We start from the raw sequence: 27,807 nt of genomic DNA on the forward strand, positions 1-27,807 counted from the left end.
ATTCGAACCATTATGTGCCTCCACCGGGAATCGAACGTGGGACCCCTTCATTACAAGGCGACGACACTACCACTGATATATATGAAAATTATATGATACATATATATAATGTTATTAAATATAAAGGTAAATCACTAAATATTTGAAAGTATAATAGAAAAATCTTATTTACTAAAGAGCAAGGTTCATTCCACTGCTCTACCACCTAACTACATTAGGCCTATTATTAAATAAGTAGGCTATAAAGGAATTAATTTGATACTTCGTCAGATATTTATAATTCCTTTACTAACTGGTTAAAGATATCAATAAATTACAAAAATAGTTGAAATAGTTTTATTTTGTATAAGTTTTTGTTTGTATTAATATAAATCAATTGAATTTCACTTTTATTGTGCGTATATTGTTGTAGATCTCTTGTAAAATAGAGAAGGAGAAAGCATTCAACGCTCACAACATTACTTTGTGTGTTTTTTCTGGGGGGATTCCCCCTGCTCCCTAGAATTTCGCAACCTGATCTGAAGCACTGTGAAAAATACCTCAACAGAGGATAGAACCAGGGATCCCTTATAGAAGCTGTATGATGAATCCATAGGCGTAATTTGGCGAAGGCAAGGGGGGCACTGGCCCCCCCAAATTTACAAGTAAGGGGACCTGAGAAGCAAAGTAAGAAAAAGTAATATTGGTGATTTCGCAAAGTCACAGTTATTTAGCAAATATACATGAATGCTGTTTTTATTGGATGGAAAATTTTTCGAGTCTCTTCCCCCCAAACTTAAGCCCCAGGTTTGATTTTACCCCCTCAAAATTAGACCCAGTTTAATTCTACTCCCTCAAAATTAGGCAGTTTGATTCTACCTCCTCAAAATTAGGCCCAGTTTGATTTCGCCCCTCAAAATTAGGTCCCAAGTTATGCCCATAGATGAATCCACCATTTTAGATGACACACGTTTCTCAAGGGTACGTCCAAGTATTTTTGATGTATTGCAACCAGATGAACATATTGGTGACCTTCATATGAAGTTTAGAGGCTTTCCCCTCCCATCCCCCTCCAGGTTCACCACATAAACTATGGGATTCAGGTAACTCTTGGGCCAATATATACATTTACAGGCACTAAACCGAAGAAGATACAATTTTTACATTTTTCATGTAAAAATGTCACCGTGGTCTCCACTTGAATCCCAATGGAAAATAGAAAAATTAGTTTCATATCATTGTCATGATTAGTCCAAAGCGACAGAAACACAATGTGAAATAACAAAAACACAATTCCAGTACTCGTGCACTTTTTATTTAATAGTCAGTGCCATAATTTTTTTTACTATTTCATGTATTTGAATATTTGGGGGGGAGACAAAGGAGGATGGTTCCAACCCAACACCACCATTTATTTTGGGAATAATTCAGATAAGATCCCCTTGATAGTATAGGAATAGGAAGTGAAGACTTCCAATGTATAGCAATGTTATATTTCTATAGTCCCCCAAAATTTAATGTTGCTCTCACGTCTCCACACAAATCTCGTGACAATCTGATTTAACACTAATATTCAAGACTTGGATATTGTCCCCCCCCCCCAAATCTAAAGCTCGACTTTACCCTTCCCCCCCTTTCCCTAAGCCTGAGCATGGATGTTCTTTGTGAGCATCCCTTCATCAATTTCATCATATCACTCACCCTCATCACGATTAGTCAAAAGTGACACAAAAGCAGTGGCGGTGATTAGGGGGAGGGGCGTGGGGGTCATTTACCCCTCACTTCTTGCTACTTACCTCCGCACTAGGCTAAAACTTGTCTACCAAGGGAAAGCAAAATATTCTTGCCCCCAGTTGTGGCACCTTGCCCCCCCCTCCCCTGCACAGTCTTGGAACCCAATCAACAAAAGCGATGCTAAATAACAAAAATCAAATAAAATTCAGTCCCCCCACCCCCAACCAGAATTCTGGTAACATAATATTGCTACTCAAAATGGATATTGTTTCCCCTTACTAGAATTCCTATGATAATCTGAGACTTAAATTGATATTCAAGAAAATCTTGAGTCTGTCAAATTATTTGGGGTAGGGGTACAGTGGGATCCATGAGTATTACCGTGCAAATTGTCCATCACTATGTTCGTGCACTATTTTTGACCCAATAAGAGCTTCAAGATTTAAAAGAGAACTCAAATCAAGCTGTTGATACCTTCTGCACAAGCATACATAAAAAACCATCGCTTATAAACACATAGGGTGTAAAAAGAGGAGAGGAGAAGGAAGAAAAATGAAGGGAAAAGAGCGTGAGATTAAAAGTCCAACCACTTTCTATATGGAAGTAATTGTGTTTAGCCTTTTAGGTGAAAGTAAAGTTGGCAAGTGAAAGTCACCTGCTAGAAAGTTCCAAACAACTTTCTAAATAGGCTGGAGGGAGTAATGTTTGTGTATATATAATACCCTGTTTTTGTATCTTGTTGCTTTTGTACTTGATACAGAGTCTGAAGAAGACTTTGCTAGAAGGTTGAAACGTTACGTTTAGTTTATGTTTTTAATAAAATAAATTACTGACTTGGTCAGCATATTTAGTTTTTCATAATCATGGAAACAAGGCTTAATGGTGTTATAATAGGATGTAAGATAAAAATTAGTGGAAATAGTCATGGACAATTTGCACGATAATACTCATGGATCCTACTGTACAAGGGGTGCGATACATATTTTCTCAAAACATTCGGGGTGTATACATTTCCCCTGTACAGTGGGATCCATGAGTATTACCGTGCAAATTGTCCATTACTATTTTAATTAATTTTTCTCTTACATCCTATGTGGTTTTAAGCGATGGATTTTTATGTATGCTGGTGCAGAAGTTGTCAACAGCTTATTTTGAGTTTTCTATTAATTCTTGAAGCTCTTATTCGGTCAAATAAAGTGCACGAACATGGTGATGGACAATTTGCACGATAATACTCATGGATCCCACTGTACCACCCTCTCTAACCTGAACCTCTATCTCAATCGTACTAGCTTTACAAATGAAGAAAATCAACCAAAAGTACTGTATCTGGACGAGAAATTTAATGTTATTGAGTTTCAGGTTATATAATAGATGGCGCAGTTATATATGTGATGTATCAATCTAAGTGAATGATCTGTATTGATCTGTGCTGTAAATATGAATTCGTGAGCGTCAATAAATATCAACTGGCAAGTAGGAAAAATTTTTTAGTTTGTGAGATGCGAAAATCAAATCCTTTTTTAGTTTTGTTGATTTAATAAGCAATCATAAAGGTTAGTAATAATTGAATTGTAAGGTCGTAAAGTATAATGAAAAATACATTTAAAACAAACGTGAAAATCAACAGTTTTTACTGAATAAGGTTGAATAACAATAACTGTTTTTAAATTCAAACAAGTGTTCTCGGGTCACCAGTCAGGTTAAGTTAGAAACGTTCATCGACTTAACATGGCTGGTAACCCGAGAACACTTGTTTGAATCACGTCGCCAGGAAAGCTACAATTCCTGGTTTTAAACTGTGCAGCAAAATGCAAACAGTACTCAATTCCCCATGACCACATTCCATTCATTCGAGCATATCGAACGTATGATAACTATAAATGCAATGATTTATTAATTTTCTTTCTTTTACTTCGCTTTTTGTGCCACTTAAGGCTAATTTGCCAAGACGGGGAAGAATGATGAAATTTATGAATGAACACTCACAAACATCCATACCCAGGCCGGCATTCGAACCCGGGACCCCTGGCGTCGTAGCGCGATGTGCTAACCCCTCCGCCACGGGGGCCGGCATAAATGCAGTGATGTCTCGTATGATATGCCGCGATCAACCTGGGTAAAGCAGAGTAACGCGACTATAATTCGTAATCTTATTTTCCTTAATTCAAACTGTCTATTTGGTCGCAGATCAAAACCTAATGTCTTACAATTGAAGAATGGCGTTTTTACTTTTCTCAGAGACAATTAACAATAATGTTAAGTTGAAATTTCTTAGACATCTATATTGCACAAAGTAATGCAGTGGTAAAGTAATGTTAGTCGCCATGTTCAGGAAAACTAGAGTTTGATTTAAAACAAGCTCCAATAATCCTGACGTCAATGTTTTCGTTTGCAATGGTTATTTTCAAAATGAAAGCGAAATAACGTAGACTGATCAATGATAATCATACAAGTCACAGAGTTTCACTAGTTTCTCCTGGTTCGAGTATTATGAACAGTGGCGGTGATTAGGGGGGGCAATGGGGGCAGTTGCCTCCCCTTTTCACCCATTTTGCCCCCGCACTATGCTAAACCTTATCTACAAAGGGAAATATACTGTCTTTGCCCCCCCCCCCCAGTTTTGGCACCTTGCCCCCCGGATTTTGGAAAACAATCGCCGCCACTGATTATGAAGTTAGATTGGATGCGATAGATCTGGTTAGTTTGTATTTCATTCTGTATCTACTTCCATATTTCAAACTCTCTTTTTTACTTCTTACGTTTAACCACAACGATGGAGATGATTGATTAGATGGAAGAACATATAATTAATCATCTATGTGTGGATCTTAATTACTACTTAAGTAATGTTAGGTTTCTCCTTAATGGGAGCCAATCACTGAAATCTCAAAATAAATAAATAAATTAAAATATAACACAGAGAGATCACACGAAATAATAATTACAACATCCCGGCACTTTGTTCTTCATTTAATTATACTCCTACACAATAAATGGTTTATGAATAATAGCTAGAAATATATGAATCGTGTTTCTGCAAAGTGTAGTATTGAATTAATTTGTGGGAAAGGGAACAAAAATCTGTTTTAAAACCAAAGTGAATATGATGAAGATGTTTTGATATTATACAAGGTCGTTCAAGGTTGACCGGGACTTTTATTTCTGCAGAGGAAATAGGTAGCAGAAGAAACACCAAACTATGTCAGTTTTTCAAAGTATTCTCCGTGCGCGCCGAGGCACCGTTGCCATCGTTCTGGCAGCTCCCGAATTCCTTTGTCGTAGAATGAACTTGGTTGTTGTCGTAGCCACTGGAGGACATCGCTCCGCAGTGCTTCGTCTGTCGTGAATTTCTTCCCTCCCAGATGGTCTTTAAGGGGTGCAAACAAATGATAATCACTGGGGGCTAAATCCGGACTTTTTGAGGGATGGGGCAGAACTTCCCAGCGCATGTTGGCCAGAGTTGTTGTTGTCACATTGGCCGTGTGAGGGCGGGCATTGTCATGGAGAAGAATGACATTTCCAGACAACATCCCAGGTCTTTTCTTGCGAGTGGACTTTCGTACAGCACCACTCAACAATGTGGAGTAATACTGGGCATTAATCGTGCTCCCTTTGTCCAGAAAATCCACATGGATAACGCCCTTCATGTCCCAGAAGACACTTGCCATGATCTTTCCAGCGGACGGCTGCGTTTTTTCCAGCTCCCGTCCTTCGCGAAACTGCTCACACCATTCGTACACTCTTGTCCGCGACATCGTTTGTTCACCATACTGTGCTTGCAATCGTCTGAAAATCTCAGCTGGTTTCACTTTCTCCTTCACGAGAAATTTGATTACACACCGCTGCTCCACAGCCACAGACACACTGCTTGCCGCCATGTTCGCTGGAACTGCTGCGCATGCGCGAAATACGTCATGCCGGGCGCTAGTTACTCGCGAAGGAATACATTACGTCACCCGCACTTTTCATCATGATCCGGCTATTCATCGATTTTTTACGTACGAAAATCCCGGTCAACCTTGAACGACCCTTGTATCTCATTGATCAGCTATAAACTTATAACAAATATGTTCAATTTAAGGCGAATATTTAATTTTTTATTGTACATGTATGATAGTGAATTGTATTACTGTATCATGATATATGTCCTTTTAAAAAATTCCATTCGTATGTTCTGAACGTTTCAACTCATACAAGGTGTATGTGAGACGATTAATTTGCAGGAAATAATAAAGTTTAAGAGGTATACAATATGTATTATTAATAGAATACGAGAAAATTCTAATTCAATTATTATATTTTCATTTTGACTGTCGCACATGGGTCCAAGTCGCCCTATTTTCTCGTTCTCGGTGTCTGTACCATCCCTAATTATGGTACTCTCGACGGGAATACTTTCACAAAAAGTGCACGAGAAAGCGAGAAAAGTTTCTGTGAGGGCAGCCGTGTATTTATACCTTTTTAATGCGCACTGGACAAAGAATAGACCCCCACTAGCATAGTGTACTTAACAATGTTATTTCTCCCATTGACCGATCACAGCGGCAATTCTCTTTATGGACCCCATAAGTGTACGGAAGTAGGTGACGTCAATGTAAAACCATTTGGTCATCAGTTAGTGCCATGGTGTAATCGGGTATCTGTGTCGGCGTTTTACACTTTAATCCAAATTGTCCAGCAGATTTTCTACGGGCCGACCTCTGTGGCAGAGTGGTTTTCACAGCGCGCTGCGACGCCAATGGTTTCGGGTTCGAATCCCGGCCTAGGCATGGGTATTATTTGTGTGTGTCCCTGCCCCTTCGTGAATTCCATCGTATCGTCACTCAGCCTCGTAATTAGCCGGACGTGTCGGAAAAGCGACGTTAAATAACAGAAATCATATCAAATCAAATCAGATTTTCTATGGGGTTTAAATCTGGAGACTTTGCTGGCCAGTCAAGGTGAGAGGGATCCCGGAATGCTCGTAGTACCAATCACACACTTTTCTAGCCCTGTGCACTCAACTGAAGATGCTGAACAAATTTTAACACTAGAACATCCAGAATGTGAATCAGTCCTGTTGGCTTACGTTAACAGTAACTTCAACATAAGGACTCCAATTCATTACTGGCAAAACACCGCCAGAACATTACGGACCTCCAAACGTGAACTCGTAAAAGGGTAATTTTTTTTGTTTACCACTTGTAAAATGGGTCTTTCGGGCAGGCTGAAATGACCCCTTACCGGTTTTGTCACTGCCTGATAAACAAACTATCTTTGAACAAAGCGGCATCTTTGATACCTCCATACCATTCTCCACTCTGACTAACAAGCTCGAGATGTTAAAACTCATGATGATCTTGAAAACTGGTCTGATTCATTTTCAAAGGAGCAAAGATACTATTACGTGTATCGTCTTATCACTGATTACCTTGTGATTAAGATTCCTGCGTAACCATTCAACATTGAAGAATGTGAATATGAACAATCAGGAAACGTCTGTTACCTATCTATCATGGACGCGCTTTGAGATAAGCTAATCACCGATGTCTCAAAAGGGAATTTTATTTTGTCACTGTTTGCTCCTGTTCTCACTATTTTACTTAATCATAGAGCTGTGGCAAATTTGTTTTTCGTTTGTGGCATTTCTTGCTTTCTGACTTCCCATCAGATACTCTGTAACTGCTGCAGCAACTGTGGCGCCTTGAAAGCTAACATTTATATGCTCGGATAGGCAACTTGGACTGGACGTAAGGTTTAAATTGGAATGCGAACCGCTGTGCAATGTCCTTCCACCAGGAACTGAGCATGTACGTTTTATGTATGACCTTGCGTTGTGCAATAAACAGGCACAGTGTGTCAAGGTCTTTCTATTATAACTGCACGCGTAATTTGCTAGACCAGAGGTTCTAAAAAGTTTTTTTTTCTATTTCTACACCTTTAGCTGCAACTAAACGTCTAATGTACTCCCTACCCCAGGGCCGGAATAAGACGAAATTGGGCCTGATGCACTTACATACTGTGATTAATATATGTGTGTATATATAGTTTTTCTTGTTTTTTATGTTTATTATTATTATTATTGTGATTATGATAATGTACCATGAAATGATTATGAGAGGTGCGCTAGTGCTGCTTACTTATATTGCTGTTTTTCGAGTCTTACCAAGCGTGAATTCTTCGATCGCGTCAGTGAAGTCAAGGCTGCGCAGCAGCTCATGCTCAATGCTCGTAAGCGCCAGCATGCTTAGTCTTTCCAAATCTCCTTTGACTATTCCCATCTTTGAGAAGCTCCTTTCGCCGGAGGCATTGGACACCATCATGCACAGATAGATGCGCAACGCAATCTCGACGTTTGGAAATGTCTGATAAAGATTCAACAATGACAGAAGCCTGCACATGGTAAGTTCTGCTGATTCGTTCACAGTCACCGGTTTCTGAGTGCACATCAATGTAGCAAACTGTACCAGCTCCGAGAGAAATCCGAATGTTTTACAAATATCGCCATATGCCTTCATCCGCTTTTCCAGTTCAGCTAACCAGGGACTGCGAACCGAATTTGAACTCGAACTGAAACATGCTCCAGTTCGACTTATAGTTCGCACTCGAACCTGAACTGAAATGTTTCGCTATATTCTGGTGCACCATAACCCTCAGTGTACTTTCAGCTTCAGTTCAGTTCCGGAATGAAACTTCATTGTGAACACTTTCGGTTCGCACCCGAACCTGAACTGAAATGTTTCGCTACATTCTGGTGCACCATAACCCTCCGTGTACCTTCAGTTTCAGTTCAGTTCCGGAATGAAACTTCATTGTGAACACTTTCGGTTCGCACCCGAACCTGAACTGAAATGTTTCGCTACATTCTGGTGCACCATAACCCTCCGTGTACTTTCAGTTTCAGTTTTGTTTCGGAATAAAACTTCGTAGTGAACAATTTGGTATTTTGGGGGCTGCCAGATCCGAATATTTGGAAATAGATAAGATCCGAAATGCCATTAAGGCAGTGTTTCTCAATTTTTTTGCCTGAGAGTCCCCCTTGACATAATTGAATATTTCTGTGTACCCCCTGAATTCTCAATATTTTATATACCTAAAAATTGTATGAAATAAGTGTGAAAAATGACACCAAACACGAACTCATTGCTTCCAATACGCTACATAATAATATGGATACGTAGTTATTACTTCTGAGTGGCAATATGTTTGTAATTCATATATCTTGGTCGTGTTTGGTGTCATTTTTCATATTTTATAGCCCAGATTTTAATTATAACAAAATAAATGTAATATTGTTACAACATAAAAAATAACATTGTTGATTCAAATAGTCAGTAGGTGACTCACTAGTCACTACGTCCGTCCGGTCCAGTTTCTATTGCGTCACCACCTGTAGGAAGGGAACAGGAAGTATGTATTTTCCAACAGTGCCTTACATCGCATTGCATTCCCGTTCCCAACCAATCACGTGGCCTCCTACCCGACTGCCATGCAATGTTTAAATCCAGGTACTATAAATAACCCTGTTCATACAAGATATTAATCAAATCCGCATTGGAATTGTGTTTTTCACCACAGCTGCATCGCAATTCAAGAAACAATTCTCATATCGGCATTGTCCAAGAGTGGTGGTCATTGGTTCTGCGGTCACGAAAGAAGTTTGATCGACACACTGTCGGCTTAAACCACAATACATTTTCTTTCAATGGGTAACTGGAGAAGGCAAGTGCAATGCGCATTTTCCCCACTTTTCATTGTGGTTACTCTTGAGAGGGCGCATTTTTCCCACTTTTATTGCGAGAGCGCACTTTTCCCGGACGCATTTTACCCGACACCGGTGGTTTTGGCTGCACCAGCCACCCAGGTAAGCGTGGAGCGGTTGATCTCAAGTGTGAAGTTTGTAATGTCAGAATTGTTGTACAACCTTTCCTCTCCAACACTTGATGATCTCATGGTCTTGCGGACGAATGCTTTATTCCAAAAGCGTTCTGATCAGCACTTGCCAGCCTTAAACCAAGATGAAAATTCTTTCAGTTCCTCTATTAGCTCCAGTAGTGTTTACGAGTTCGTCGAGGAGGAAGGTCAATAGTCATTGTTTTTAATGCTCACATGTTTGCTGTCGTTTTTCATAATTCTCGTTTGGAAAGACATTTAAAAGATTAACATTGTAAAATTTATGTATGACCTAATTTCCTTTTTTATTCAAAATTTAAATAATAGCTGTTAAAGTGCAAATACGAGGAGGAGGAACTCGTACTACAAAATTATGACATGTATCATTTACAATCAACCAAAGTTTGTGAAACATATTTTTAAGTGATTTTTCTTTAATCCATGGTTATTTGTACGTGTGAAAATATCCATCGAGGATAGATGCTTATTGCGTTTTTCATAAATTAACAGTTCATACACTATTTTATTTTAATTTTCTATTTTCAGGAATTCAGAAAACCAAACAAAATTATGTAATTACATACAAAAGAGTAATACAAAAGAGTAAATGCCATTTTACATGAATTGGAAAATTTGCTGCAATAGGAAAATCTAATGTGTATTAATCTTATTGATGTAGTTTTGCTCGAAAATGGACACACTTATGAAGCTAGCCACAGCTCACATAGAATTGTATCTGTTTTATTAACTACAATTTGGTTGCTGTACTGTGATGACATACGTTACTTTCATAAATGTATTTGTTTAACTACAATTTGGTTACTGTACTGTGATGTCATACGCTACTTTCAGAAATTAAAAAAAGAACAAGAGTTTTCTTATCCTCTATTGTAAAAAAACAATTAACAACAAAGCTGGAACCTGCCATGGTTGCCAACCCATAAGAACTTGTTTGTTACATCTGCACATGTGTTTATGTGTGAACAAGTATGTTGAAAACTGAAAACTTTCATTCCGGGCCAAACTGGAAGTGAAAGTTCAGACCATCCATTTACAGTTCGGGTAGATATACTCCGGTTTCGTTCCAATTTTAGTTCGAGAACTAAAAATGAACAGAAGGGTTTCATTCCGGGCCGAACTAGAAGTCCAACCTCAGATCATTCTAGTTACGGTTCGGATAGATATGCTCCGGTTTCATTCCAGTTTCAGTTCGAGAACTGAAAGTGAACCGAAAGGTTTCATTCCGGGCCGAACTGAAACTAAAATCCCAGATCATTCCAGTTGTGGTTCGGACATATATACTCCGGTTTCATTCCAGTTTCAGTTCGAGAACTGAAAGTGAACCGAAAGGTTTCATTCTGGGCCAAACTGAAACTAAAACCCCAGATCATTTCAGTTACGGTTCGGATAGATATATTCTGGTTTCATTCCAGTTTCAGTTCAAGAACTGAAAGTGAACCGAAAGGTTTTATTCCGGGCCGAACTGAAACTATAACCTCAGATCATTCCAGTTACGGTTCGGACATATATATTCCGGTTCCATTCCAGTTTCAGTTCGAGAACTGAAAATGAACCGAATGGTTTCATTCCGTGCCGAACTGGATGTAAAACATCAGATCATTCCAGTTCTGGTTCGGACATATATACTCCGGTTTCATTCCAGTTTCAGTTCGAGAACTGAAAGTGAACCGTAATGTTTCATTCCGAGCCGAACTGAAACTGAAACTGAAAGTAGGTTTCAACTGCAGTCCCTGCAGCTAACAGACGGTCGATCATGACCAGATATGTTTTGAGTTTTGAACGTTTCCCTTTGGCTGAGATCTGCTTCGTTTGCAGCTCCTTCATCAGGCATTCGCTTTCGCTCGACGATGCTCATCTTTGCATTCGCCGTGTTGAACGTTTTCGGTCGCCATCTGCTCATACACGTCAAATCTATCCCGTGCAAATTGAACCGTGTCGACCAGTGATGCCATCAAGCCAGTTGCCGTATTCATTCTGACTGTAGGGTCTTGGAGGCTAATGCTCGTACTGTTGAGACAGCCAAGGATATCGTTCCAGGGAGTCGCCATAACTGCTGTCTCAAGTTCGTTCATCCTGCGTGAAAATCCCGCGCTCTGGTTTCTCGTATCTGCCTTCTGCTCCTTATCTGCCGAAGCTCATCCAGGACTTCCTGAACGCTCTTTCACCCAGACCGCCGTTAGGGAAGGCGAGACCCTGTGCGAACTATATCCGCGAGGCCCTTGTGTTCTGTAATGTTAAAATATCGATATCATCCGTTTCTTGTAAAATTATTCTCTAACGCCAACCTGGTTATTAGAATTGTGCAATTATTACCTATTGTTAAGCACGAGCATGCATTCGCAGTATCGCCATTTAGCACCAAAAAAATTTAAAATTTGGCAACCAGCTTTTCTTAATGACTTTTGCTGATTGAGACCTAATTTTAGCGATACAAGCCCTAGAATTTTTTTTTCTTATTATTTGTGTTCGCAGGCATGTACTGTAAATTTACCCTTGTTGTTTTTTATGATATTTTTCTGCCAGAAAACGCACTAAATACGGAAAGGGGGTCATGACAAGGGTGGCAACTTGTGTGCGTTTTTTTAACGAGTTTATAGGATGCTGGTGCTTCCAATTAAGTAACTAATCTGATATAACCTGCATGAGTGTATTATTTTGACACTTAAATATATCCAAAATTATTGAAATCATAAACAAAGTGGCCACGACATAAATATAGTGTTACAAATATTTGTATCAAAAATACTTAACATATAGGCTATTGTTTGCTTACTTATAGAATGAAATATGATATGAAAATATTATTTTATGGAAGCAATGCAAATTCACTACAGTGTCAAAATTCAATGAAAAGTAAAGAAAACAATTATGTTATTGGATATGATTAAATATTGCTACTTGTTAGTTAAAGTAACAATATGATATTAAACATTCCCGTTTTTGCAATTAAATATAATGAACGTCAGATTGATTGATTTGTTGTTTTAAGTCCACTTTATGCCCAGAGAGGCTAATTGGTACTGAACCTACAGTTTAAAGTGGTATCCGAACGACTGTGCCATGTGCCTCCACATGGACGTCCATCAGAATGAAAACTAAATGAAAATGTAATAGTATTTACATTATGATTTTGTAGGACACCTGTACTTCAGACTAAGGAAGAAAAAATTAAATATATATATATAGTACGTCCCGTGAATATTTTATGTCCCAGGACCCGTAATGCAAGATCATGCTGCCAAATACTTAATGACATGTAGACCTAGTATTCGTTTCAAGGCCTCACGCTAATGCTGCTTTTCCTGTGAAATTCACAGTCCCTGTTGCTAATCAATAGTTATGTTTTTCTGCAGTCTAAATTAACATTCGGTTCATTTTTTAAGGCATTGAATTTGACTTTCTTATATTTCATGGTTTTGTAGTCGTTAGCTTAAATGCGGCCGGATTAAGACAAAATTGGGCCTGATGGTGCATACCGTCGATTTTTTTGTATACAACTAACTTTCAAGATGAAAATTTTACGACCTGTGTCTAGGCGTCCGAAATTAGGGCTCGAAATTTCATTCTAAGATTTATTTTCAGGTTAATATAGCAAAAGAAAACTGTTCAGCTTTCGGAAAATTCTCGTTTTCATGTGGACCTATTTCAGAAATGGGCCTAATGCTGCAGCATCAATAGCACCCACCTTAATCCGGCCCTGGGCCATAGGTTTTCTCCGAATAGCGTGTTTTGGGATTTTTTTTGGCTGCCTGATTGGTGGGGAATTTTTGATATGTTGGACGCGTGTATCTGCAATGGAGTATAATTGCAATCGGGCTGTATGTGGAAAGATGGTAACCAAATAATCATTAGAATCCTTTGTTTATTATTTTATTGGGTGTTCTTACGTATATCTTAGTTACAACAATTAAAATGGAAACATGTTTACTGCGAAATATATAAAATATTTTAAGTTTCATGTATTTTTTTCAGAGTTATTAAAAAAAATAAGAACAAAAATAAATTGGTAAACAAACTGTCAAGCTCAATTTTGGAGTTTTGTTGTAAATCCTCGGAGTTTCTAGTAGAAGGATGTGCCTGCATAGCCTGACACAGTTTCTTGATGTTTTGGTTGTGCACTTGAAACTTTCAAGTGGAGATTTGTCTCCAAATTTAATCTATTTCGGTACTGTTCTCAGTAGTACTCGTGACGTTTTTACACTTTAATAAATGTTTGTAGGTTTTTGAATTGAAGAATGAAATGGGTAGAGATTTCTAACGAGAATTTTATTTGAAAACATATGAAACGAAGAGTGTCGTTGACAAACACAGCTTTATTTTCCTGTTGAGCGTTAAAGCTATGAAGTCTGAAACAATGAAGTCTGCTCTACACACCTGCAGCACAAAATGTTTTCGTGTGGGTATTCTCGACATTTCTCTTCGGAGCTGATCGCGTACCCCCTTCTAGTCGTTCACGTACTCCTTGGGGTACGCGTACCACAGTTTGAGAACCACTGTTCTAGACTATTCTTTCGGTGTTCAACAGCCCTCTGTGGCATGACATCACTCAGAAACACCTTCTTCACATTTGGCTGGTTTAGGAATCGGTACTGCCATTTTAAAGTCTCACAATAGACAAACCGCTCTGAAGGCAAGCGTAGATGGCGATTTTCTTTTGTCTTTCCACAATTTTTGGTATCTTTACTTCCTGATCATTTCTCGTACATCGTCCATCTTCCCCATCCCCTTATCATCTTTCACATTTGATACATTAATATACTGTATATAATTCGGCGAAATAATAAAGTTCTGGTCTGATTTTTTAAAATATAGAATAATGAAGGATTGCTTAATGAGGGATGAACACCACTTTCTTTGTTCTCACGACAATAAAAAATAGAAACCATACTCGAAAAAGAAATTAGTTAGCATAGATTAACGTAGAATTGAATAAGCTAAATTTTGATATTTTTTTGAATCCTTGTTTCCATGTTAATAAAACATTCTAATGCTGACCAAGACAAAATTTATTGTATAAAAAAATAAAATAAATATACACTAAAAATGTAACGTTTCTACCCTCTAACAGGGTCTTCTTCAGACAAAGATTCACACTAAATTCGTAGGTCTACTGGTTAAGTTTTAATTGGAGTTCACACTCGAGTATCTATAATTTTATATCTGACAGTAGGTGTACCATTCTTATTGCCACTGGCTGTACAATGTATAAAATTCACCACCGCTTCAAGCCCTTTTATTCAGAAAAAAGTAAAACCGATTTCATCTCTCTACGACAATTAGTTCTCGAGCTGAAATTGTTTTTGTACACTGTGACAAGTTTGAAAAGCGCGCGCTTGGAAAGTCCCTGTGTAGAGAGGCTAACACGCGGGAGAGGCTTATTGCGCTAGAGATAAAATAATGGTTGCTGGACTTAGTGTAACAAAGTTTGTTTTCTGATTCTCTTGTTTATGTGTTTTATCAACTCTTTGACAAATCTAAATTTCTGCAAGACCTTATGGCAGGGACAGTTCTGTCGTAGCGTCAGGATATTTGTGTGCTCGAAAAATATGTGGCTTAACATTTTACACTAGCGCCACTGTTTCCAGGCCATAGCTACAGATATGGTGGCGGGTTAATACTCTCGTGCTCGCTGGTAGTTAAGTATGTTTCATCTTCTCCAGGTTGTTCGAGCTCACAGACGTCTCCTCGCCATGTCCATCCCCGTGTTCAAGGGACTGTCGTTTGGTCGACAGCCTGAAGATAAAGAGATAGTTATCAATGAAATTGATCCTGAGACGTTTGCAAATGTGCTAGAGTAAGTATAGTATAAACTCTCGTCACGAAAACAGTCCATTCAAGGTCGGAGCTTCCCCTTGCCTCCTCCATACCCCCTGGCCCTCCAAGGTTGCCACACTTCTTCTAATCTGCTCAGTCGACACTTCGCGCGTTGTACGTATGCGGTTGATTTCGTCGGTTGAAATTGTTGCTCATTGGCAACACTGTAGATGGGTGGCGTGACCTTGACTGGATTGTTTTCGTGCCGAGAGCTCTAGTATAGTAACATACGTGTGTGTGTGTAGAGAGAGAGAGGGAGAGAGAGAGAGAGAGAGTAGCAGGCCCACAATTACATCTACGAAAAGGCCCTTATTTATGGGGAGTGACAAAAATACATTTTACTTCACTTTTCTGTCACTTTTAGCAAATCGCGAAGATGAGGATGATTAGCGATAAGATGAGATGGATGGACGAACACATAGACAACACAACACGAGCTCCACATGATTATCCAGGCGCCACAGCCTTGATAGGTGGAAGAGATGTTAATATTCGGGTGTATGCAGGAAGATAACCCCTTACACCCAGGAAAATTGCTGAGAGAACGGCCACAAAGAAATGAATTATGATAAAAAAATAACTAACCATCTGACGTAACTTGACATAAAAGCAACAACTCAAATTGTACAGAGTGGTCACAAAGTTGGCGTACCTATTTTATTTTCGACACTGCGCTGGTTATGGTTGAATCTTGATATGTACACATACCTGATGATTTGAGTCCAAAACATCGGCATGAAGACTGTGAAATTATGTGATCTTGTCATCTCTGTAGTACCAAAACTGTACGTTTCCGGACATGGGTTTCTTATCAAAACTTGATCTACTAAGTCTCCTCTACAACCCCTAGAAGTGTGTAATAGGAATTCTGAATCACCCTGTATAGAGAGTAAGGGAAAAGATCAGTGGGGAGACCCAGAAACAGATGGGAAGATGCGGCTGGAGCAGACGCAATTCAACTGCTTAGAACTAGGAACTGGAAAAGAGCAGCCTTGGATAGGACGGGATGGAAGAGGAAGATCGGGAAGGCCATGGACCGAATACGGACCGGAGCGCCATAGAAGAAAAAGGAGAAATAGATATAGAGACTAACAAAAATACATTTAAAACAAGAGAGGCAAAGTATGATTGATTTGGCTATTTTATGTATCTTTCCTCCTATAGGGTGATCCATAAAGAACGCCGGATTTGAAGTTGCTATAAATGAATTTTATTTTTGAAAATAAGCCCAAAACACATACCATTCTCTTCAGCAGATATTAAGGTTTAAACATGGAAAACAATATCGGGCTTATGACCCGCCCCCCTTACTAGCCCTACACGCAATCACTCGGTCCATGAAATTCACCATGACTCGATCACACATTTCCCCATCAAGTGTGTTGAGGACACGTCGAATTTCTTGCTTAAGTTTCAACAAATTTCGGGGTTTGTTCTGGTAAATTTGTGACTTGGTGTACCCCCACAAGAAAAAGTCACATGGTGTCAAGTCACAAGATCGAGGTGGGAAGGTTTGGTCTCCTCGCAACGAGATTATTCTGTCCGGGAACTTCTCACGCAGCAGATTGATTGTTTCTCCTGAAGTGTGGCAAGTTGTGCCGTCATTTGATCCAAACTAGGACAAAGAAAATCAGTTAGCATTGCGGTAACGAATTCCATTCACTGTCAGAGCATTTCCTTCTTCGTCTTCAAAAAAGTAAGGACCGATCAAACCCCCCCCCCCCCCTCCAAATTCCACACCAAACCGTAACTCTCTGAGGATGCATTTCCTTTTCCTGAATCACTCTTGGGTTCTGAGATCCCCATATTCGGCAATTCTGCTTGTTTACGAACCCGTTTAAATGAAAATGAGCTTCATCGCTGGAAATGATGCGCTTTGCGAAACCCTTGTTCTCTCGTTACCTATCAAGGATCCAGTCAACAAATTGCTGTCGTTTTCCATGATCCGCTGGTTTCAGTTCCTGCGTTAACTGCACTTTGTATGCGTTCAAGGGCAGATCTTTCGTCAAGATTCTTTGCATTGTTGTTGGCGCCATATGCAGTTCTTGAGCACGACGTCGATACGATTTTGCAGGACTCGCAGCGACAGAATCACGCACAACAACAACGTTTGCTTCACTCCGGCGACTTCGAGGTCGTCCAGGGCTTTTGATGACTTGTGTTGATCCAGTTTCTTCAAATTTCTTGATCAACCTACGAACAGTTGATTCGTTCGGTGCATGAAGATGACCAAGTATCGTACGGAGTTTCCGAACAGTCACCGCGAAACTTTCACCATTCTTGTAGTGCGTTTTGACAATCGAAACTCGCTGTTCCTTACTGTACCTTTCCATGGCGTTAACAACACACACAAACAGTAGAACAACTCAAATGCTTCTCAACACAAAACCTCAATGATAACTGATAACAACAATCGCACAAACAATGCTGCCAACCAAACAAAAAAAATATGGCGTCCTTTTCAAATCCGGCGTTCTTTATGGATCACCCTAGTTTGGGATAATGGCGACAATGAGGATGAGTGATGAAAAGATACTCACAAACACACCATACCCAGTCCGGAATTTGAATCCGGGACTCCTGGCATCGTAGAGAGAAAGGAACAGTAAAACAGGCAAGCAAAAGGAAAAATAGACACAGACTAGAAAGAAGGACACAAGGAGCCATTCAGGGTACTTTCAGACCGAAGCGACACGCGACAGGCAACAAGTGTCTCTTGGAAACTAATCTTCAGAAGTAAATGGTCGCTTGCGTGTCGTTCGGACTGGGCCGTTTCGTATCACCCCAGTCTGTTGTTCGCGCATGCTCGGTGGCTCGGTTAATGTTTTGCTTTAGACTGAAGGGGCTCGTGTCGCTTGTCGCTTCGGTGTGAAATCTCCGTGTTGTTTGTTGCATCGGGGGAAGATTTCAGGCCGAATTAACAAGCGACACATACTCCTTCGGAACGAGCCAATCAGTAACAATGTTTCACACCCTAGCGGCATGACAGGCCAAAAAAGTCAATCACGTATCGAGAAATATATCTCGAGGAAGGAGGGTGTGCGAAAGGATTGTCTCAATAACGACAACAACAACAATAATAATAACAATAATGTTTAAATTAAAAATAATTATAATTATATTAAATTATTTTAATATGTAAATTAATGAATATCGTATTATTATCACGTGAATAGGTATAAAGACTGTCTAAAAATACATATAACAGCACGTATTCATTACTTAGCTTACTAGTTAAGATGGCCAAATTTGCATTAAAGAAAACTGCCATGGCAAGGAAATTTATGTCACATAGCTACAAAAAATTGAATATTTACTCAATAACAAAAAAATGTTAGATCCAGTTGACGAATTGTAAAGTTCGTGATTAATATTTTATCCATATTATTGTAAGTTGTAGCATGCATAAATCTTCTTTGGTACTGTCATTCAAAGCCGTATGATCCCAATCTAATCCCTGCCTTCCAGTAAGTTCAGAGGAAATAAATAAGCATCGGTTATACAAATATATATACAGGGAGTCCATAAAGTCTCACACCACCCTGAGTATTGTGAGAACGGCTGTGAATAGGAAGAAATGACGAAACGCGTATTCCATGATATTCAGGGGGAAACGTTTCGAGACCAACCATTCCCTACCCGGGCCCCCCCACAAGGGGGTAGGCTGGGGTCGACTCATTTTTTTTAAATAGCAAGGGGGGTCGAAGAATATGTCGTTTGAAAGGTCTTATCATAACAACAATAATACAGCAAATCCGGGGTCCTTACGTGGCTCCAATTGACAATGGCGTGAAATCAAATGTGGAACATGACCAGCATTGGACAGGACTCCAACTCCTACAGTAGTAATCCTAGACAACACTGGGAGCTGGAAAAATGTTCCTCCACTGTAGCATGATTCGGAGATATCCTAGCAGTGCCTACAAATACGTACCCCCCCCCCCCCGAAGAGATTGGAAGCGTCCGTATACAAAACCGCATGTCATCGCGCCCCTGAGATTGCTACCAGGAGGACACGGACTGACATGCACAATCGCAACTCAAGGCAAATGGTGAAGGAGGCACGTAGTTACATGTACAATGTCAACTGAAGGCAAATGGGGGAGGGGGAGGGTTACAAGATGTTACAACACGTATACCACTAAAAGTCAAATTGAGCTTACCTACTATTTACAGAAGATGTTCGAAATGAGCCCATTCACTTGTTTGAAGGAGAATGCAGACGGAGTATCGAACCAGACCAAGTAATCAGTGTTACGCTTACTACCCGATGAAGATTCAACAGGACCATTCTGCTTGTGTTCTCGTAATCAAACAGACCGGACCGCAAACTTTCGAAGTGACTTTGAAATACTGGACGTAGAAGAGTTGTAGTGTCGTACACACTGTGGTCTACTAACGTGTTTCCTGTATCTTCCGTTACCGTGATTCTGTTTGTGTGTGTGTATTGGTGGTTAAAGTGTTTGCAACGACGAGAAAAATGAAGGTGCCGGAAGGGCGCGTTCTGGCGCAGACAAAGTGAAAATTATCTTTCTTTTCGGTGAATGTGACAGAAACTACCGTGCCACTGGTAGACGATTTAACGAATTGTATCCGTAACGCCATAGTATTGACCATAAGTATGTTTCAGACCTTGTGAAAAAAATTGGTGAAACGCAAAGCGTCAATGACAGACGACGTTCAGGACGACCTCACATCGATGAGGCAACAGTGTTGGAAGTTATAGGACGCATGACTGTAAACCCTGAAACGGCTCTCAGACAAATAAAAGAAGCAAGTAACATTCCACGCAGTTCTATCAGTAAGGTGTTAAAATTACACAAAGTTCATCCTTACAAAATGCAGATAAAGCAAGAACTAGGAGATGATGATTTCGATAGACGAATTGAGTTTTGCGAAATTATGTGCGACAGGATTGCTAACAACGAGAACTTCTTACACAACATCTGTTTCAGTGACGAAAGTTCTTTTTTCCTAAATGTCTGTGTTAATTATCACAATGTTCGAGTATGGGCAGATGTTAATCCCCATGTTGTGAGGGAAGACCACACGCAAAGACCTGAGAAGGTTAATGTGTGGGCAGATATTTTAGGAAACCACATAATTGGACCCCTATTTGTTAATGGCAATTTAAATGGTAATCTGTACCTGCAAATTCTACGTGATACACTGGATCCCTTGGTAACGGACCTTGTAGAAAACTCAGTTGATGTCAACAGTGTGCCTGAATTTGATGCAGATAATATCGTTTTTCAGCAAGATGTATGTCCTGCACACTACAGCCGGGACGTACGTGAGTACTTGAACGAACATTATACCAATAGGTGGATAGGCCGTCGTGGTATCATCGAATGGATTGCGAGATCGCCTGATTTGTCTCCGAACGATTTTTTCCTTTGGGGGCACCTTAAATGGGTTGTGTACAAAACAGAAGCTAGTAGTCTTGCTGATCTGCAACAAAGAATAATAGCAGCCTGTAGAGACATTTCAGCAGACACGTTCAGCAAAGTGCGACGTGCATTTTATACTCGTCTGTTCTACTGCCAAGAAGTGAATGGAGCTCATTTCGAACATCTTCTGTAAATAGTAGGTAAGCCCAATTTGACTTTTAGTGGTGTACGTGTTGTAACATCTTGTAACCCTCCCCCTCCCCCATTTGCCTTCAGTTGACATTGTACATGTAACTACGTGCCTCCTTCACCATTTGCCTTGAGTTGCGATTGTGCATCTCGGTCCGTGTCCTCCTGGTAGCAATCTCAGGGGGCGCGATGATATGCGGTTTTATGCCATCTCTTGGGGGGGGGGGGTACGTATTTGTAGACACTGCTAGGATATCTCCGAATCATGCTACAGTGTAGGGACATTTTTTCTAGCTCCCAGTGTTGTCTAGGATTACTACTGTAGGAGTTGGAGTCCTGTCCAATGCTGGTCATGTTCCACACTTAATTTCACGCCATTGTCAATTGGAGCTACGTAGAGACCCCGGATTTGCTGTATTATTGTTGTTATGATAAGACCTTTCAAACGACATATTCTTCGACCCCCCTTGCTATTTGAAAAAAATGAGCCGACCCCAGCCTACCCCCTTGTGGGGGGGGGGGGCGGGTAGGGAATGGTTGGTCTCGAAACGTTTCCCCCTGAACATCATGGAATACGTGTTTCGCCATTTCTTCCTATTTACAGCCGTTCTCACAATACCCAGGGTGGTGTGAGACTTTATGGACACCCTGTATATATGTATATGTGTATATATATATATATATATATATATATATATATATATATATATAAATTATTAAATTTTAGTACTTGGTAAGTGTTTCGGGGGGTCTGGAGCCCCTGGACACCCCTCCCCTTAAATACATCCTTGTCACAAGCCTACGTTCGATTGGGGAAATCTTAAAGACACATGTGTCGCCTGTCGCTTCAATGTGAAATCTCCCATAGAGCAAGAGAGAGTTAAGGACACAGAGGAAAATAGAGACAGAGGGGAAAGATAGTTTGACGTCGCTTTTCTATCTCTTACGTTAAACCCGACGATGAGGATGAATGATGAACTGATGAAATGGTAATAGGACAAACATGATTCATCCATCCCCGACCAGGGTTCAATTCTTGAGCCTCTGACTTCGTAGTGCGTTACGCTAACCACTCCGACACGGAGTCCGGCAGTATACTTCCAAACACCTGTTTTTCATTGTGGTTTCTTGTGTTTAAGGTGGATATACCTTAGCAAGTTAAAACGAACAAGCGTCGCTGAAGCCTGCAAATACATCACAGCCGGCAGAAAGTATTGCATGGATCACTTGATACAAGAATGTTGTGCCTACGTGGAAAATTATATAAGTCCTGCGACTGCCCCAGAAGTTTATGAAATTGGGATATCTACAGAAGACGCACAGCTGCAGGATATCAGCTTACAGGTATTTATAGCATGACCAATGTCTTTTGATATGTATTCTGGGCTACAATTTATGAAGGGGATGAATGTAGTGGCGGCTGGAAAAAATAGAAGTGGTGAAGCAGGGTGCACAACATTTCTCTAGAGTTCGCAAAATAAACAATACATAAGGCCTGGGCAAGTCATCGTGTTTGTGACAGAGCGCTCTTGAAAGCACGCGTGGACTGAAGAGCGAGCTCGGCATCGTAGGTAGCGTTGTAAGAGGGGCGAAAAGCATGGGGGATCCAATCGCTTGTGATGACGAAACGACGGTAAGAGGTGAATTTAACCATGGAAACGAATTCCAAATCCAAGCGATAGTGTTGCAATCTGCATGTAGGACAAAAATGTCAGAAATATGAACACACGAAATCGAGTACACGAATGTGCATTTCCTCATGTAAGATGCTTTCTCTTTTATAAGCAAAAAAACATGTACAGTTCATGGCTTGAGATAAAATAAATATACTGCTAGGTAGCTAGTTATAATACACAACGTGCAATAAAAGCTACTGACCGATGTTTAAAACGAGCAATACGATTTCTTTCTGTACGTAATGTAATGTAACAATGTAACAAACTGTAATACAAATAATGCAATTTATTTTGAGGAAGTTCAGTAAATCACTCAATCAGTGTCTTGAGCCGCGGTCTATGGCTTTGTAATTCCAAGTCCTGTCCAACCGTTTGGTTATGGTAAACATTCTTACCTAGAAATTGCTCTTGTTCTGGTATTTAGTATCGGCATATTGCAACACTGTCGTTCTGTCGCTTCACGTGGCTTCACATTCAAGCGATACAATCACTTTACCGCTAACACGTCATTGCACAAAAAATGAAGCCTAACCTTGGATATGGGCCGGGTCTGGCGAAAATGTGGTAGCGAGCGAGACGGGAGGCTTCGTCGGTTGCGTTCGTGCAGTGGGAAACATCTCGTCATATGACAAGAGAGTAAAGTCAGCTATAGACGGAAGCATTTTCTATAACATATTTTTGAGGCCTCCCCGACGGCGCAGTGGTAGCATCGTCGCCTTGTAATCAAGGGGTCCCAGGTTCGATACCCGGTGGAGGCACAAGTGGTTCGGATCCCACTTTAAACTGTAGGTTCAGTCCCAATTAGCCTTACTGTGCATAAAGTGGACTTAAAACACCAAATCAACCAACCAACCAATCTATAACATTTTTGCTAGCATAAATGCTATGTAAATTCTTCCAAAAATCTTATAGGAGATTTACACGGAAACATTTCATGTATATTTTCGGCTAGCTTTTGCGATTACAATGTATAACATATACAGCACGAAAGGCACGTCGAGTTACACCATCTATGCTGAGTGCACGGTGTTCACACTTGAAACAACTAAAACATTCTTCCATACGTATACAGTAAACGTCATAAAGAACGTATTTAAGCAGCGCCATTGATTTGTACCTAATACCGTTTTATAGGAAACGTTATTCCTTTTGGTTCAATAGTTATTGGCTTTTAAAATTTTGAAGTGATACGCGGCCGCCATTACATCTGGGCTCGTGACCTAGAGCTTGCTTCTGATTGGTTATGCTACGAAAAATGCTACGGAAATAGGACGGGTTTATCCTTGATTTTTCACTTTACATGGTAGTATTTTGGTCATGGCATAAATGTTAAGGAAAATGTTTTAGTCTATAGGGGGCTTAACAGTGTGGCATTGTCATCATGACAGAACAAACAGGAAGCGGTCCCGTGAAAACAAGGGGGCGTCTTCTCCCCATAGTATTTTTTCTTAACCTCCCAATGCAAGCGTCTCCCAACTCCTCCGCTGCTTAGTAACTTAGAGGTGCAGGAGTGAAACCCGCACCGCACGGATCGCGTCCACAAGTGTACGGTAATTGCTTAAGCCTGGTAATAATGTTTAATTAAATATTGATGGGCTTTCATGATGATATGACCATGACTAGAGCGACGTTTTTTCAATTAAATGTACATACCGTCAGCACTGTGTCTTAATAATAATAATTACTCAAAAATCAATTTGTGCAACTGAAATATATTTTCACATTGTTATTTTGCGTATGATTAGGGATTGAATTTTTGTTTTGACTCACGTAATTTTACCGTTGGGTTAATCTGTCAGAGCAACCGAATCCACAAAAGACAAATAATAATAAGAAACAAATATAAAAAAAGTAAAAAGAAAGCCACAAGATGATGAAGGCAACATAGACGGAAAAGACTTAACCAAACATGTTATGTTAATTCAAACATCTGTTTTCCCCCCTTTTTTTCTGAGTAGCCGCAACATCTTTTAAAATTGGACTTGTATTTTGCGTTCGTTACAACTCTATAGTTTATTTTTCAGGTATTGAAGAGTAGAACTCAAGAGGTGATTGATGATCCCAATTTCGTCACCATCAAACGAGAGACTCTGTCTGCCATTCTGGACCTGGAGACTTTAAATGTGAGGAGCGAGGCTGAGCTGTACAAAGCTGTTGTGAAATGGGCCAAGCAAGAATGTGTTAGAAGGAGTTTGGAACCTAACGAAATAAACGAAAGACATGTCGTTGGTGATGACATTGTAGGCAAAATTAGATTTCTCACTTTCACCAAAGAGGAATTTGCTGACGTTGTCGGGAACATAGACTTCCTAACTGGCGAGGAGAAGTTGAATTTGTGGGTGAGTATCGCGTGTCCAAATGAGTCCGTTGCAAGTGATACGTTTAGCAGGGACAGAAAGAGGCGAGTCAATAATCAGGAGAATGTCGATGTCCCCTCCAATAAGGTAATATGCAGAAGAGATCCGTCGCCAACATTCACAGGTGCTGCATTTGTAGGTGGTTCTTTCAGTCGATCTTCCTCGTTCCCGCATGAGCAAGTTCGATCTGGAGTAGAAGAGATACATGACACCTGTTCTTGTAGCAAAGCTTCCACGTCTACACTTGGTGGTAATCAATCTGTGAACTTGCCTTTTGAAGAGTATCAACGTAGAGCAGATTTCACACGCAGAAGTTATTCTTCTAACCCAACTTCAACTTCTGGTGGAGTAGCAACTTCTGATAATCTTCCTAAACAAAGCGGCGAGTCTCTGTATCGAGAAGCTCGAAAAAGAAGATGTGCTATATTTCTTCAAGACAATTCATCAATCCAAAGCTCCACTGGAACAGGAAATGCTGGGTTAGGTTTCGGACAAACACTCAAGTCAAGCATGACTCAATATGGAAGTTATTGGTCCAAAGAAACTCCAACAGTAAGCTTTGGAAATTCAAGAGGTGTTCCTAAACTTGCGCCTTCCGTATCATATTCGAATAACAGTTCTAGTCTATCTCTCTGGTTCGGTTTTGGAAAAGCACCAAGCGCAACAACTCCAAATAACACTTCTAGTCAATCTCTCGGGTTCAGTTTTGGAGGAGCACCAAGCGCAACAACTCCAAATAACACTTCTAGTCAATCTCTCGGGTTCAGTTTTGGAGGAGCACCAAGCGCAACAACTCCAAATAACACTTCTAGTCAATTTCTCGGGTTCAGTTTTGGAGGATCACCACGCGCAACAACTCCAAATAACACTTCTAGTCAATCTCTCGGGTTGGGTTTTGGAGAAGCACCCCGGGCAACAACTCCGAATAACACTTCTAGTCAATCTCTCGGGTTCAGTTTTGGAGGAGCACCACGCGCAACAATTCCAAATAACACTTCTAGTCAATCTCTCGGGTTCCGTTTTGGAGGAGCACCACGCGCAACAACTACGAATAACACTTCTAGTCAATCTCTCGGGTTCAGTTTTGAATCAGCACCACGCGCAACAACTCCGAATAACACTTCTAATCAATCTCTCGGGTTGGGTTTTGGAGAAGCACCACGCACAACAACTCCGAATAACACTTCTAGTCAATCTCTCGGGTACAGTTTTGAAGCAGCACCACGCACAACAACTCCAAATAACACTTCCAGTCAATCTCTCGGGTTCAGTTTTGGAGGAGCACCACGCGCAACAACCCCGAATAACACTTCCAGTCAATCTCTCGGGTTCAGTTTTGGAGGAGCACCACGCTCAACAACTCCAAATAACACTTCCAGTCAATCTCTCGGGTTGGGTTTTGGAGAAGCAGCACGCGCAACAACTCCGAATAACACTTCTAGTCAATCTCTCGGGTTCGGTTTTGAAGCAGCACCACGAGCATCAACTCCAAATAACACTTCTAGTCAATCTGTCGGCTTCAGCTTTGGAAAAGCACCACGCGCAACAACTCCGACGAGAAATGAAAACAATTCTTTCACATTTCCATTTGGCAGTTGTGCAAGTATGAGCGGTTTCCCTGGTCGAACAACAGGGTCCGCATTAGAGAAAACTCCAAGCAGAATGACAACTTCACTACCCACGTTTGGGAGCACAGGGACTCCTGATAATACCTTCAACCAACGAAGTCTGTTTGCTCCACGTCGAATCACGGGGAATCAATCTACAAATAATTCTTCCAACCAAAATGAAACGGATCGGTTTGGTCAGTTTACCATTGAAGACATTCCGCGTGGAAGCCATTATCAAACTTCACACCTCACATTCCTCCCAAAGAAATTCCTGCAGCTTTATGGCATGATGATTTTCATGGATGCTTCTGTATTTAAACAAAGAAGTTTATATGACCCGCAAGAAACTGAACTCACTGTGTCATTAAGAAGCCACAAAGATTTAGACAATGATGAGACAATGTATGTATTGAAGCCGTGGAAAATCCAGACAAGGATACAACCTAGTGCAGAGGTTCTTCTACCATCACCAGTTCTTCTTTCTCCTGATACCAAATATGTAATCAGTGTTTCAGGATGTTCCCTCAGAAGTGAATCTATTCTGGAGACCAGTCAGGCACCTTCAACAGATACGGCAATTTCTTCACGCCCAAGTGACATGACATATAATTTGGGTTTTGACCAATTCATCTTATGCGGAGTTTTCGACACTTGTATTGCAGGTTTCATCTACAAGGATCTTGGATTAGGTTAATAAGTATATCATCAGTACTAACGCGATGTCAAACCTATCCGTATTTTACCATATTATTCAGGTACAATTTGCACTTAAACAATTAAATTAATGTATTTTTCTGTTACTGTCGAATTGTAGTGGTTTAGCAATAACTGATCATTTGGGTACCACAATCAAAGTAAAGTTCAAGTCATAAGCAGCGTGTCTCTTATTCTAATAAAAAATAGTGCCAAGCTGTGAGCGCGGCTACACTGTCCCGGGAATCTCTGGAGCAAGCGAAATGAACGCGGATGCAGCTACCGGTCGTTTGCAACAGCGCGCACTGTTTTGCTCCGCGCACTCGCTTTCTCCCCTTCTCTACCGTTATGCGCGGCCTTGGCCTACAGATTCCCGAGACGTTCCAGATATTAGCTTCCGCATCTAAAATGTAAATCATACACGGTTAATGCTAGGATCTTCACTTTCTGCAATGTGCTGTTTATTTCA

At 40.4% G+C, this 27,807-nt stretch overlaps 1 protein-coding gene across 1 annotated transcript; it reads left to right on the plus strand.

Moving 5' to 3' along the window:
• Positions 1-3,155: 3,155 nt before the first annotated feature.
• On the plus strand, positions 3,156-27,518 carry LOC145980006 (uncharacterized). The gene is made up of 4 exons (XM_083112957.1): positions 3,156-3,269; positions 15,270-15,403; positions 22,142-22,346; positions 24,703-27,518. The coding sequence occupies exons 2-4, from the start codon at positions 15,300-15,302 to the stop codon at positions 27,337-27,339; spliced, it is 2,946 nt and encodes a 981-aa protein (XP_082969083.1). The 5' UTR covers positions 3,156-3,269; positions 15,270-15,299; the 3' UTR covers positions 27,340-27,518.
• Positions 27,519-27,807: the final 289 nt, after the last annotated feature.

This window comes from Lepisma saccharinum, chromosome 27 (assembly GCF_977018435.1).
Source record: "Lepisma saccharinum chromosome 27, izLepSacc3.1, whole genome shotgun sequence".
NCBI lineage: Eukaryota > Metazoa > Arthropoda > Insecta > Zygentoma > Lepismatidae > Lepisma > Lepisma saccharinum.

Coding starts and splice junctions, on each gene's coding strand:
- LOC145980006 (XM_083112957.1), top strand. CDS start 15,300: ATGTCCATCCCCGTGTTCAAGGGACTGTCGTTTGGTCGACAGCCTGAA. Junction 15,404..22,141: donor ACGTTTGCAAATGTGCTAGA/GTAAGTATAGTA, acceptor CTTGTGTTTAAG/GTGGATATACCTTAGCAAGT. Junction 22,347..24,702: donor TGCAGGATATCAGCTTACAG/GTATTTATAGCA, acceptor TTTATTTTTCAG/GTATTGAAGAGTAGAACTCA.